At 37.5% G+C, this 13,617-nt stretch overlaps 1 protein-coding gene across 1 annotated transcript; it reads left to right on the top strand.

Moving 5' to 3' along the window:
* Positions 1–2,594: 2,594 nt before the first annotated feature.
* Positions 2,595–5,782, top strand: LOC149140932 (autophagy-related protein 18g-like). Its single transcript, XM_089451106.1, has 6 exons — positions 2,595–2,969; positions 3,064–3,492; positions 3,756–4,001; positions 4,100–4,852; positions 4,998–5,149; positions 5,357–5,782. Exons 1-6 carry the CDS (start codon positions 2,595–2,597, stop codon positions 5,367–5,369), a joined length of 1,968 nt encoding a protein of 655 aa, XP_089307232.1. The 3' UTR covers positions 5,370–5,782.
* The last annotated feature ends 7,835 nt before the right edge of the window (positions 5,783–13,617 follow it).

Raw genomic sequence — 13,617 nt, 5'->3', positions numbered from 1 at the left:
AAGCTTGAGGAGGAAGCTTTGAGGAATTATAAGATTCGATACCCATCTGTTGGAATTTTCCATTTGATTAGGAATTGCTGAGAGCTGAAGAATTCAAATCAGGCTGTAAATTGAAAAGAACTGGATGCTGAGCGGTATATTTAATACAGAGGACAGATAGAAAGAAGCTTAAGCGTGTTATGGGTATAAAAAACGATGGAGATTATCGGCCCGGTCAGAGTTCCAGCAGAAACAACATTTTCCCCAAGTCAATTCGTCTTGTGTCTTCTTATTTATCATCAGTGGATTTGGGTAGCATAGCGTCCACTGTGCATTCTGCTGGAGCGGCAGTTACATCTTTGCTAACCAAACCAGAGGAAAAAGACCAGGTACTGTTCTCTGAACAATTGTATAGCTCAAACTAGAAGGGATTAAAACCACTTGCTACTAGGTTGCCCAACTTAGAAATCCATTAGAAAAGAATAGAGAACCATTTTCAGTTAGAACTTGATCGATTCAATTTAAGAAATAATATCTTGGAAGGAAAACATCCTTGTTGAATTTGCCATGAAATTCTGATTAAAAATGGCTTCTAAGAAGAGATCCTGGACAAAGTAGGAGTCAAAAGGCATTTAAAAAATAAACTTTAACATGTTTTACAGAGGATGGGAAAGACAATCAAGTTCTAGATTTTGTTGTTATTACTTCGTAATCAGAGCTCATGGGCCTGGGACAATGGATTAATTCCTGTGCATCTTCCAAGGATGCAATGATTGCCAGGATTTGTATGATGAAACCTCCAGGTAGTAAATTTCACCCGTTTTACTGTGTCCAACTCACCATTGATGGGCAAGTGCCACAGTTAAAATTTTAGTTTGAATTTGTTTTTAGCTTTACAAGGATTGCTATCTAACAATCAGGCGAAATCTGCCATTCGATTCCCATTTGTTTGAATTTTCAAATTAATTAGGAATTGCCTAGGAACTGGTGGCTACGTGGACAAGTTGGAGGAGGAAGCTTTGAGGAATTGTGAGATTCGATACCTATCTGTTGGAATTTTCAAACTGATAAGGAATTTACCAGAGCTAGAATTCAAATCAGGCTGTGAATTGAAGAGAACTGGAAACTGAGTGGTATATTTAAGACTGAGGGCAGATACAGAGGAGCTTAAGTGTGTCATAGGGATAAGAAAAGGATAAATTATCGGCCCCGTTAAAGTTGCAGCAGTAACAACATTTTCCCCAATTTTTCATCAGTGGATTTGGGTAGCATAACATCCACTATGCATGCTGCTGGAGCGGTTTCTACCACTTTGATAACTAAACCGAAGGAAAAAGTCTGTTCTCTGAACAATTTGAATAACTCAACACTTCCTTCAAGGTTGCCCAATTTGGAAATCCATTAGAAAGTAACAGAGAACTATTATCAATCAGAGCTTAAGCTATTCAACTAAAGAAATAAGATCGTAGAAGGAAAACATCATTCATGAAATTTGCCATAAATTCTGAATAAAGGCTTTGCCATTTTAATTCTAAGAAGAGGTCCTATGGACAAAGTAGGAGTCAAAAGGCATTAAAACATAAACATGGTTGTACAGGGGATGGGGGAAACAATCAAGCTCTACATTTCGTGGTTATTACTTTGTAATCAGAGCGCATAGGCCTGAGATAATAGATTAATACCTGTGCATCTTCCAAGGATGCAATAACTGTCAGGAATGACATGATGAGACCACCAGGTAGTCAATGCCACCTGTTTTACCATATCCAACTGACCATTCATGGGCAAGTACCACAGTAAAACTTTTAGTCGAAATTGTTTTTAGATATCTAACAATCTGGCAAAATCTGTGCCCCCCTCTCTGCTCCTTCCACACGCCTTGTAGTAATGCCTGCTAAGTACATCACATTGTGCAAGGTGCACCAAGTTTTGGTTTTGCATTACATTTCATTCAAAATTAAAGAAAAATAATAATCATCCAATGATTGGATCCAAAATTAAAGAAAAATAATAATCATCCAATGATCTGGATCCAAAATTAAAGAAAAATAATAATCATCCAATGATCTGGATCCAAGTTGGCTAATTAGTTTACCCTGGAGTTAAATTTATTGATTAGGGTCTGTTGTTGATGTTGCGACTAAGGTAATGCAACAAACAGAAAAGCTCAGTTTTGAATTTTGTATCAACCTGAGAAGTGTGGAAATTAGTCATGCTTAAAACCATGCCATTTTTATTTTATAAGAACAACTAACTTGCTACAACCATTAGAACCTTATAAACCTAAAACCATGCCATTTTTTATGAGAACAACTAACTGTGCTACTGCCATTAGAAACCTTATAAACCTATATCATTATTTTGTCAGTGGTGTACTTTTCTAAAGTTCTTGAATCTCTTATAATCACAACTACTTTCTTTTTCTGAGTTGTAGATTTTAGGTTTCCAAGAGCATTTTTATCATTTCTTTGGCTGCATGTGGGGATTTTATTCTAGTGTAGACTTTGAGTGCTGAACTTTCCTTTACTTGAGTTGGTTGGAGCAGGTACTATGGGCAGGGTTTGACAAGTTAGAACTTGGGGAAGGAAATCTTCAATGTGTTCTCTTGCTTGGCTATGTTAGATATTGAAGAAGCAAACAATGTACAGGAGCTGGTGTCAAAGAGGGATAGTGCAGTGGCATTCCTGCAAATACAACCAACGCCATTTACTTCAAAGGCATCCAAGTGGCAATTTGAAGCTCACAAGCCATTATTGTTGATAGTTAAAGATGCAATTGCGAATGAAGCAAATTCTGAATATGGATTTGGGATTGTGAATGGTGAAGGTGTTGGAGGACTGCCTCAAGTAGAAAAAAGCAAGTTTGTTTCCACTGCTGTTCATTTTTATTCATTAAGATGCCATAGATATGTACATCAATTAGGGTTCCAGTCGGCTATTTATGCAGTTGGATGCAGCTCTCGTGCGCTAGCTGTAGCCCTTGCTACACAGGTAAGAAAGTTCTATCTATCATCAACTGTTTGAGGAAGAAGCTTTGATCTTTCAATGCAATCTCAGATTTGGAAGTTCTGACTTCTTATGGCAGATATGCTGTTTTGATCCTGCTACACTTGAGAAAACATTCAGCGTTCTCACGTATCCTATTACGCAAGGCAGTCAAGTACTGGGTGGTGTAAATGTAGGTTATGGCCCAATGGACGTTGGCCCTAGGTGGTTAGCATATTCTCCAAGTCAGACTCTAGTTTCAGATATGGATCATATGAGTTCTAGACGTCTGATCCCAATTCCTGGGATCATGAAGGAAAAGTCAATGAAACATTATGCCAAAGAATCTGGCAAGCAACTTGCAGCTGGAATTATTACAATGGGAGGCGTGGGATATAAGAAACTGTCTAAGTATTGCTCCGACCATCTTCCTGATAGCAAATACTTCATTGGAATAGTAGATAAGGCCCAAAAATGCAGCAAAAACAGTTCCTTTGGACAGGCATGTGAGCCAAATTGTGCAGGAATGGTATGTAGTTTCTAATGTCTCCTTCGCATGAAATGCAGCAGATAATCATGATGCATCTGATTACAACCTTTTCAGTTGAATGAGAAACATATCATCTTTGTTCTAAATGCATTCCCATATTCTCCTTTTGTAGTTATTCACATGACATGCTTGAAATTTTTAAGAATTTATGTGCTTTTCATTTTAGGTATCTCTTTTATGGAGCATTAAAGTATTCTTTAACCTTTTATGTTTTTGAGTTGATGGGTGGATTTGTATCACAGGTAGTTGTGAAGGATCTTGTAACAAGAGATGTTATCACTCAATTTAGAGCCCATGAGAGTCCCATCTCTGCATTGTGCTTTGACCCCAGTGGTACACTTCTGGTCACTGCATCAGTTCATGGCAATAACCTCAATGTATTTCAGATTATGCCTTCTAAAGTAAAATATCCTTCAGGCTGTACTGGCTATGATTGGAAGGCATCATATGTGCATCTCTACAAGCTCCATCGTGGGCAAACAAATGCAGTGAGTAATTAATTAGCATGATATGTGATGCCTTCTTTTGGTTGTCTTAAATTGTTTGTGAGTAATTAATTAGCATGGAATTTTATAATTGTGAACAGATTATACAGGACATTAGCTTCAGTGATTCCAGGGAGTGGCTTGTGGTTAGCTCATCTAGAGGAACATGCCATTTGTTCACCATTTCCCCCTTTGGTGGGATTGTGTGTCAAGATAACCATGGGGATACAAGTATGAGATCAGCAATAATTACTGTATTGCCATGGTGGTGGATGCCAGGATCAGTGAGGGAGAATGGACGGCCTCTTCCACCACCCCCGCCACCTATTCCCTTGACTGTTGATAGCAAGGTTAAGAACACTAGTAGTGGATGGCTTAATGCAGTGAATGATGTTGCAACTGCTGCTGCAGGCAAGAGAAATCTCCCTTCAGGTGCGGTTGCAGTAGTTTTCCACAATGGCGGTGACAACAAAAAGCAATCAGCCACTGGAAATTACAATGGCCAACTCTGGGTCTTTTCTCCTTCTGGTTGTCTTATACAACATGTTTTGCACCCATCTATTGAGGTGGAATCCACAAGCAACATTCCTCATACAGGTAATTCCTGTGAGCAAAGAGAAATAATGGGTTTGAAAGCTGGTTTTAACCCTGTCCAGTCATGGGATATTTGTCGAAGGTCAAATTATATGGAAAGAGAAGAGGATATTAAGATCTCTGGTGATATAAAAGAGGAGAATACTGAGAGCTCTGGTGGTGATAAAAAAGGTAAGGATCCTGGAAAATATTATTGGAATCATTTAAATGCAGAAGGGCATACATACAACAGAAGGAATCCAATATGGTCAGGATCTCAGGTACGGCTGTAGTTTTGCGTGTTTGTATGTTAGGTTAAAGCTGATTAGGATGGTAACCTGTCCTATTTTCTTGAAATTGCTGCCTTTATTAAATTGCTGCCTTTATTACATTGCTGCCTTTAATAGGTTTTGAATTTATTTCCAGATTTCTTTTGATATCATGGTGCCTCCTACTATAATCAAAAGCTATGAGCCTGGTGGTGAAATAGAAATTGAAAAAATTCCTACTCGTGCACAAAGGGAGGGTCATATACCAAAATTACGGTCAAATCTTGGCAAACGCATCCATGGATCAAGGTACAGTCTCATTCTTCTGTTTTTTAACCTCTTGTTTCCTTGAACTTGAGCATATATGATAAATCTTGCGTACAGTATTAATGAGAAATTATATTGTTTGCCATAATGCTTGGTATCTTGGCCCTCGCTGTCTTAGGATTTGCCCTAAAATCTCAGGTAACATAACATTATGTATAACAATGTAACAATGTGAAATTGTCTTGGCAGAGACATTGCTTGAAGTATACTACTTTATGGATTTCTTCAGATTCGAAGCAGCATGTGTCAATACAGTGTACATATTTTATCTAGAACGAAAACATGATTAAAGTGCTTATGATGGTCATGAAAAGCTTCAGTTTGAAAATGGGTTCCTGTTGATGAACATAGTAAGCAATCTGCCAAGCAGATTATTGTGCTGGAGTAATAAGTGTGAACTCACACCAGACATACAAAAATCTGGAATTGAAGGTAATTGTGGGAAAATTACATGTTTGTATTGGTGTTTAAACGTCATGTTGAAAAGTGAATTACTTCATCGATGTAGGAGAGGTAAGTCCTCTTTCCAGGCTAATGCTTTGGCTACATGGTAGCACATGACAAGGATCAAAAGATCCTCATTTTTCTAACTCGGTCATCTTTCGTTCATTTCAATTTGCTGTTACAAAAGCAAATTCAGTTACATAATTTGAAATAATCAGTTTCCCTAAAAACCTTCTCTCTCTGTCTCGGATGATTATCTATTTCAAATAGCGACTACTTAATTGCAGTAAATTTATTCATTAGTTCTGGATAAGGATCTACTGAGGAAGTTTTAATATGTAGCTTAACTTTAAAATGTTCGCTATAGATTTTTCTTCCCTTTCTGGAACTTTAGTTAGCCTTGGTTTTCTAGGCATTTCTCTTGCCAATTCTATTGCTATGCACCAATTTTTGGCCTTTTATTCATTGAACCCGCTGTTTGGGTGGACGACATTTAATACACAACCGAAAGGTCTAAGTAGAATTTTGAATGCATTCTTTGTGTTACAGCAGAATTTACAGCGGAATAATTACAGGAAATCCTTAGTGCAAACTTGCAAAATGCAACAACTATTAGGAATTTAGGACAATATAACGCAGTGACTAAGAATTGAATTAGTGAAGCATATTCTTTTAGGCAATAGTTGTTTGGGGTGGATATAATAACAAATATACCATATAATTTTTGAATGACCATACTATAGTTTTAACTCCATTCCCTGTAAAACGTCTCATCTTTAGATATCATCATTATCAAATTTTGAAGGGATTAGACAAAATTATGTTTCAGATCTCAGATTTGGTCAAACTTTGCTTTCCAAAATAACAAAGAAAATAATGTCGATTTATCTTCCAAACTCCTTATTTTTGCAAAATTTGGATTCAAAAGATTTAACGATGGTGGGAAGTCCATAGTAACCCAATATTGATGGCTAAGAAAAGCTCAAGTATTCCATGGAAGAAAAACTCCTTTCTGTATGGTCTTTATTAGTTAAAAACACAGATCAACAGAGGTCATGAGCTTAGTTTGATTATTTTTTTATTTAATTTTGACTTATGATGGTTAGATTCTAGCCATTAAAAGTAATTTTCTTTACATCACTCTATTTATTTAATCCCATATTTAATTCCAGGCCAGATCTGCTTCTCCATAGTAATTTTCTCTATATCACTCTATTTATTTAATCCCATGCCCAACTCTGATTTTCCATTTATCCTAACAATGAACCAGAATGGATAGTTCTAAATCCATGAACAAACCCTTCTCTAATGTAATTATCTCTGAAAGATTTATGAACACAACAATTTTTATTTTGACTAAGACTATTTTTTCTTCCTTCGTGTTTTGCCAGTAGCTGTCTTTAAAAATAGGGATTATACTAAACTTTTTTAGTAATTTAATTCTAATAAGTTTTAATGTTATTTAATTCAACATTTTTTCCCTACATCATAATAAAAGTTTAAAAACTCCTTTTTTCAAGTTAATCAACGATTTGGAGGTTTTATTTGGCCTTGTCAAGAGGCATTGTTATTCTCTGTCAATGCATTAGGTTAATACACATTTCATTATTAATTTTTTCCAAATCAAGTAATGCTACAACTCAATTTTTTAAGTCAAATAATACTACAACTCAATTTTTTAAGTCAAGTAACGCTGGAACTCAATCTTTTAAAGAAAATGTTAGAACTCAATCTAACATTACTTAACATTAAATGTTTGCCTCTCTATACAAAGTCCATAGCCCATATCTTACCTCAATCCATTGTGGTGACCGCATGTGCAGCGATGATGATCTGCTACTACCCTTTGCTGCCACTTGGTAGCTTGCATGTAAATGTAAGATAAATATGCACCGTTTTTGAGAGCTCCAGAAGTTGATCTAAATTGTGTAAGAGTCCTATAATAATAGGATTCAAAATTTTGAATTGACTATGGTTAAGTCTTGTAATATTGTACATACTTTTGCTTTCTGCAAATGTTTTCCATATTAAAATTAAAAAATGTGAAAAGGGTATGTCCTAAAAGAAATATCAAAGGACAAAAAGAATAAGAAAAGATTAAAAAAATGAAAAAATATGAACCCCAAACAAAAACAGATCATGAAAGTATGCAAGTCCAAGTGCCACTACTTTTTACTTTACTGTCTAAAATAATGGTTGTGTGCAGCTTGTCATATATGCCACAACCTATGATAGTCAAACTGTTTAATCTGGACTACTTTATGCTTTAAATTTCTTGTTTATAGTTAGAGAATAAAGATCTGGCCAAATTGTTTAATCTTGGCAGATCAGTAGATAGGTAGAGAAATAGAATGTGCTCATAAGCGTAATCTAAGCCATTGGAAGATATAATGTTAGAAGTAGATAGTTTACCTTTCAAAAGAAAAAGAAAAGGAAAAGGTCTGCTAGCTTAAATGCACCCAACAAAATGAAGAAAAAATGTTAGGGTAAGTAGAAGAAAGGTTGCAGAAAGTACAAAGTTGATTGAAGCATAAGAACATCTATCATGTTTAATCATGTGTTTCAGTGTGCAGAAGTAGTTATAAAAGTAAAAGGATGTTTATAAGTTGATTTGATTAACTTCCCCTTCATTTCATTTCACTCCCCACTAAATATTTACTAATTTTTCCTTTTACCCCTTCATTTCTTATGAATGCATCTTTTCCCTTCATTTTCACCCTTGCCCCTTGGTTTCACACATTCCCTAACAAGTTACCTTCCAAATTCATTCCCCTACCCAAAAACCCTTTTTCCCTAGTGTGAAACCCTTTCCCCTTTGAAAAAAATCATTTTCCCCTTATTAATTTCCCTATGTTTCCCAAAATACCCTTAAAACCCTTTTTAGCCTAAGTTTTGTTTACCCCCACATTTCTTAACAAACCTCCGCTATATTCAATTTTTCCGATATAATTTTTTTTAACCCACCCCCCAGTGCGGTTAAACAAACCCCTGCCACATACAACCCTGGTTCCATTTAACTAAACCCACATTATATTTAAACCCTGCACTTTATTCATTAAATTAACCCCAGTGCCTCACTAATTTTCGCCCCTGTTCCTGCTGTGCAACTTCACTGTGCGATAGTTGTTAGATCTGTCACCCCTAGATTTGACGGCCCATACTCATATCGTGTTCATTCATTTTTCGAAGTTTACACACCCGAGAGCACGCAATATCAGTGGTATTCCCTGGGCCCTTTTTGGCTACGTGGCAGCACTGTGTGAACTCGCGTGCCAAAAGTGGTGTGATGGCCCCCTAAATTGCCTCCCCGTGTAAGCCAAAACCATCATTTTTCATTATGATTTTCTGCGCCAATTTCTAACCGATGCTGGTTAAAAGGCCGCAGACCCCCATTTTTACCCTTTTTGCTCAATTTGCTCTACGAAAGCCTTCGAGCCTTCCTGCGCAAACCCGAGTTTTTGCAACCAAATTCAACCGCCAAGTACCTTCCAAGTACGCCCTTGATGCCCAATTCAGCCATCCACAGCATACTTGAGCCACATTACCCTCTACGGCCGCCATCAAAACCAGTTTGTAATCTGAACCTCAAATTCTAGGTTTTTTGATAATAAACCAGAAACAACCCTCTCAAATTCAAGAATGTACCGTTAATTAATACATTAAAGTAATTGAATTGAATTAATTTCCCTTGAATTGAGAGCATTTCCCGCTGAATACCCAAACCCCTATCCTACAAACTGCCATTACCCTATCACTGCACCTGATTTTTCAAAACCTCATTGCTTTAGCCTGTATAAGCCTGATTCCCACATTTATCCTAAAGATGGCTACCCAGACCTCTCTGGATGTCAGACCTGTGTCAACCCCTCACTTGGACATTGACCATTTGGCCCTAGCAGACAGGGATTTCCAAATTAAAGACACTGCTACTCCAGGCCACCTTCTGAAAATCCACTATTGGAGTAAGGATAGGTTCCTAAACCATGTAGATGACATTCACCTTTGGGAATCCAATTTACCCAAGTACACATTCCCAGAAGTTCACCCATTCCCTGATATTGTACATTTTTGTCATGCTTGCTATTTCCCAAGCCAAAGGGCTATTGTGGCACCAAACCATGAGTTATTATTCACCATTACACCTGAGTCAATCAACCAAATGTTACAAATCTAGCCTAGCCCTAATCAGACCCCTCTGTCCATTGGAAACCTGTTGGACTTGTACATCACACTAGACCCAGTCAAAATCAAGCAAATTTTCCAGAATTTCATCATTGAGGAACACCATACTCCTACAAATACTCCACCATATGGTGCCACCATTTTTTTAAAAACTGGTAGATGCATAATCACCATGCTCTCATGCATCCTAGGATACACATCAGATGAGCATGTGGATGAAGTCATCATGGCCTTTCTGTCTATTTTCACTCCAAGCAAGCCTCCTGCTATTATGTATGATTATGCTCAGTTCATTGTAGACAAAATGCATGAACAATTCACCAGACTGCCCACTGAAAGAGTTTTCAAATACTCTTCAGTGTTGTTTTATATGTTTTTGTATTACCAGACAGACAAGTTCCCTGTGAGGATCTAGAAATTGGACACCAAGGGAAAGGAGAGATCAGTCATCTACTGGACACCCTTGGTCCAGAAGTTTTCCACAGCATTCACCTACAAAGATTTCATAGACTCCTTTGTGTACCCAGTGATGAACATGCTGACTTCAACTACTCAGCCCAGAATCAGCCAAGACATCAAGAGGGTATTGCAATTGGCCAAGAACAGCAAGGTGAGAGATTGGTACTTGTACCAAAACCATAATGAGATCATAATTTATCGTTGTGAGCTAGCCACCTATAAGTTGCCCTAATGCCTCCCTATGAGGATATTTGCTCTTGAATACTTCAGACAAATCATCAACTCTGATGAGGTCCACTTCCTAGCTTATAGGAAGAAAACCCAGTTCAAAGTGAAAAACCAAATGGGCCCATTCATTTGCAACAACAGAGAGGCTGGACCAGAGGCCAACAGGTTACTTCAACAAATGAAATTCAGAAACAGTTTCATCTAGCACTATGACCCTCAAGGGGTCATAAACAAGCTTAGACTCAGGGTCAAGTTGGGAGCATACATCCACCACCCAAGACTTGACATTGAACAGTTTGCTAACTAGGATGAGTGGGTGGAGAACACCTTGATTGATATGGACAACACTGTTGTGGATGTAGAGAACACACTCATTGATTTGGAAAGACAATTTGATCACAACTCTTTCCTGCAGGTTCCAGAACAAGGGGAGCCAATGAACATTCCTCCTGTCCTTCAGACCCCAGCCAATGAAGAGAAGAATCCTAAGAGGAATAGGGAGGAGGCATCTAGCTTTGCCATGGAGACCACTGATGAGTTGTTTGAGCCAAGAAAAAGGCCCAAGTTGAATCATGTGTCTGAATAGGAGGAGAACATTGATTCAAAGGAAATAACTGACATTGAGGCAATGGGGCAGAGAAGTGAAAAAACAGATGCATCAAGTGAAACACAGCAACGATCAACCTCCAATACAGAGATGATAGAGAGACAATAGAGTATGGAGGTTTCTTCCTTGGTTAGGCTAGCTGACAAAGAAAAGGATATCAAAGACAGATTCAAAGAGATAAAGATGAGGAATGAAAAGCTGAAAGCAGAGACATGCCCAATACCTCAAGTTTACACCGCCAAACCAGACTAGACTGATGTCAGCCTTTGACATCAAAGCAGGGAAAATGCAGGTATCATTTTTGCAACCCACTATACAACAACCAAAGACCTCAACAGACTACAAGAAGACAAATTTTGAGGTGTTGGCCAGGGATGTTCATCCCATTGATCAGATAGAGTTCCATAAGCAGGCTGGAGAAATGATTTACTCCACCCTCACAGAAAAACCCATGGATGATTTTAAGCTGAAAGATTCTTTGGATAATGTGATAGCCCAATTCAAGTTGGAAAAGGCCTCCTCATATGCCAAAGACACCAAGATAAAATCCTTGGAGGACTTGATCATTGAACTGGGTCATGACCCAAGTGATGTTAAGGCCACAAAGAAATTAATCAAAAAGAAGAATGAGGACATAGTAGTCCTCAGGAAACAACGTAAGCTGCCTCCTTCACAGCACCCACAAACAAAAGAGGTCTTGGAAAGTCAGAGCAATCACGAAGAGATGATGGACCTAGTGTTGCAATTGAATGATCGGTTGAAGGAGATGGAGAAAGAACTAGATAGCTTGATGCAACTCAAACAAGCTAGTCTAGATAATGCTCCTACAACTGTCATTACAACAGTTACCACTATTGTACCTTCTACATTGGCAGCATCTTTAGCTTCCACTACTCCAATGGCCACTACACTACTGGCTACTACATCAACAACATGATCAACAACAACACGCTCTACAGGTGATGAAGCAAACAGGCTAGTCAAAGCAATGGAAGAAATGTCCATTCAGACCACTGAGATGAACAGACTTAAGGAGAAAGTCACCAGCCTGGAGACAAATTGCAGACTTGCCCAGATCATGCATAAAGAAGAACAACAAAAGGCTACAAGGATGAATGAAAGAATAAAAAGCCTGGAGAAAGAATTAACACTGAGTGAACCTATAGGTAAGGCTAAAGAGCAACTGTGGGCCAATATCATTGACTCTGTCAATGATATTTGGCCATCCATCCAGGTTATTTTTGAACAAATTGATTTAATAAAGTAGGCCACAGAAGCCATTCAAAGAGTCAAGGAAGAACTTGGAGATATGCCAGAGGAAGCTGCAAGAATCATCCACTTCCTCAACTCCAAGAATAAGTATGAGCTGCAAGAACTTGAGATACCTGACAGGACAAGTACAATTTTGGAAGTCAGAAAAGTCCTCACTAAGAGGAATTTGATGTTGAACTTAGAAGATAAGTGTCAAAACATGCAACTAGCTGTTGACAGGTTCATGGTTAAGTTCGAACTTTTGAAGGAAAAGGGATTACCTAATCCCTTAGTTATAAATGATAAGCTAATGACATGGGAAGATTACAATAAAAAGATCAGGGAAGTGGCCAGAGATCAGGTAAACACTTCATCCATGAAGGGCATACCAACATGCAAAGCAATTAATCAAACATTTGAAAACTTGTTTTACCTCCAGCATGAGGTAAAAAACTTGTTTATTAATAAGCCAACTTTTGCCAAGTATACAGAGGCAGATGAAATATACAGAAAGATGCTCAATATCCAATTATCAGATGATGAAAGATGGGAAAAACTCAATGATTTGCTGTAGTAAATACATAGTGAAAATATAAATGTACAGTAAAAAGTAAAAAGTAAAAGAGCACAGTAAAAGGGTATTGACACATCAGTAAGGTTAAAGTGTATCAGATGAAAGGTTAGAGTAAAACAGAACATCCAACATGAAGACCAAACAGCCAACCAGCTTAAAGGGCAAAAGATCAAAGAGCAAAGCCAACAAAACCTAAATAAAAGGGACATCAAACAACAATTCAATTGTTGTCTCTATCTTCGTGCATGAAGATATTTCCTTTTCCTAGATTAGTTTTCAATGCAGTTTGAGATATTTTGTAAATTCTTTTTGTATAAATACTTCATAATTCAAAGTATTATGGTGGATTATTTTACATTTGTAGAGTTATTTTGATCTTAAAACCTAAAGGTGATTGTACCACTTTCAAGTCAATAGACTGGAGCAAGTAATAAAAGCATTTCGCTACAGGATTCATAAGATGAACTATTTGCAGTGAAGTATCTTCTTTGTTTGATTTTGTTACCCTCTTATGTGTTTCATAATCTTAAATGTGTTCTAAATTTGAATGAATTAACTGAAGATATCACTCAGAATTTGTTTAAGTACACTCTGTTTTGCACAGTTAGTCATTTACATGTTTTCCTCTGATACTCGGATTTGAGAACCCTTAATTAATCTCCTATCCCGGTTGACTTCTTTCATTCCTTTCAGATTTGAAACCAT

The sequence above is a fragment of the Pinus tabuliformis genome, chromosome X (assembly GCF_031772625.1).
Source record: "Pinus tabuliformis cultivar Carrire ecotype Pingquan chromosome X, CPIR1, whole genome shotgun sequence".
Classification (NCBI taxonomy): Eukaryota; Viridiplantae; Streptophyta; class Pinopsida; order Pinales; family Pinaceae; genus Pinus; species Pinus tabuliformis.
The sequence above is the reverse complement of the archived record's forward strand: the minus strand, read 5'-3'. Positions and strand labels throughout refer to the sequence as shown.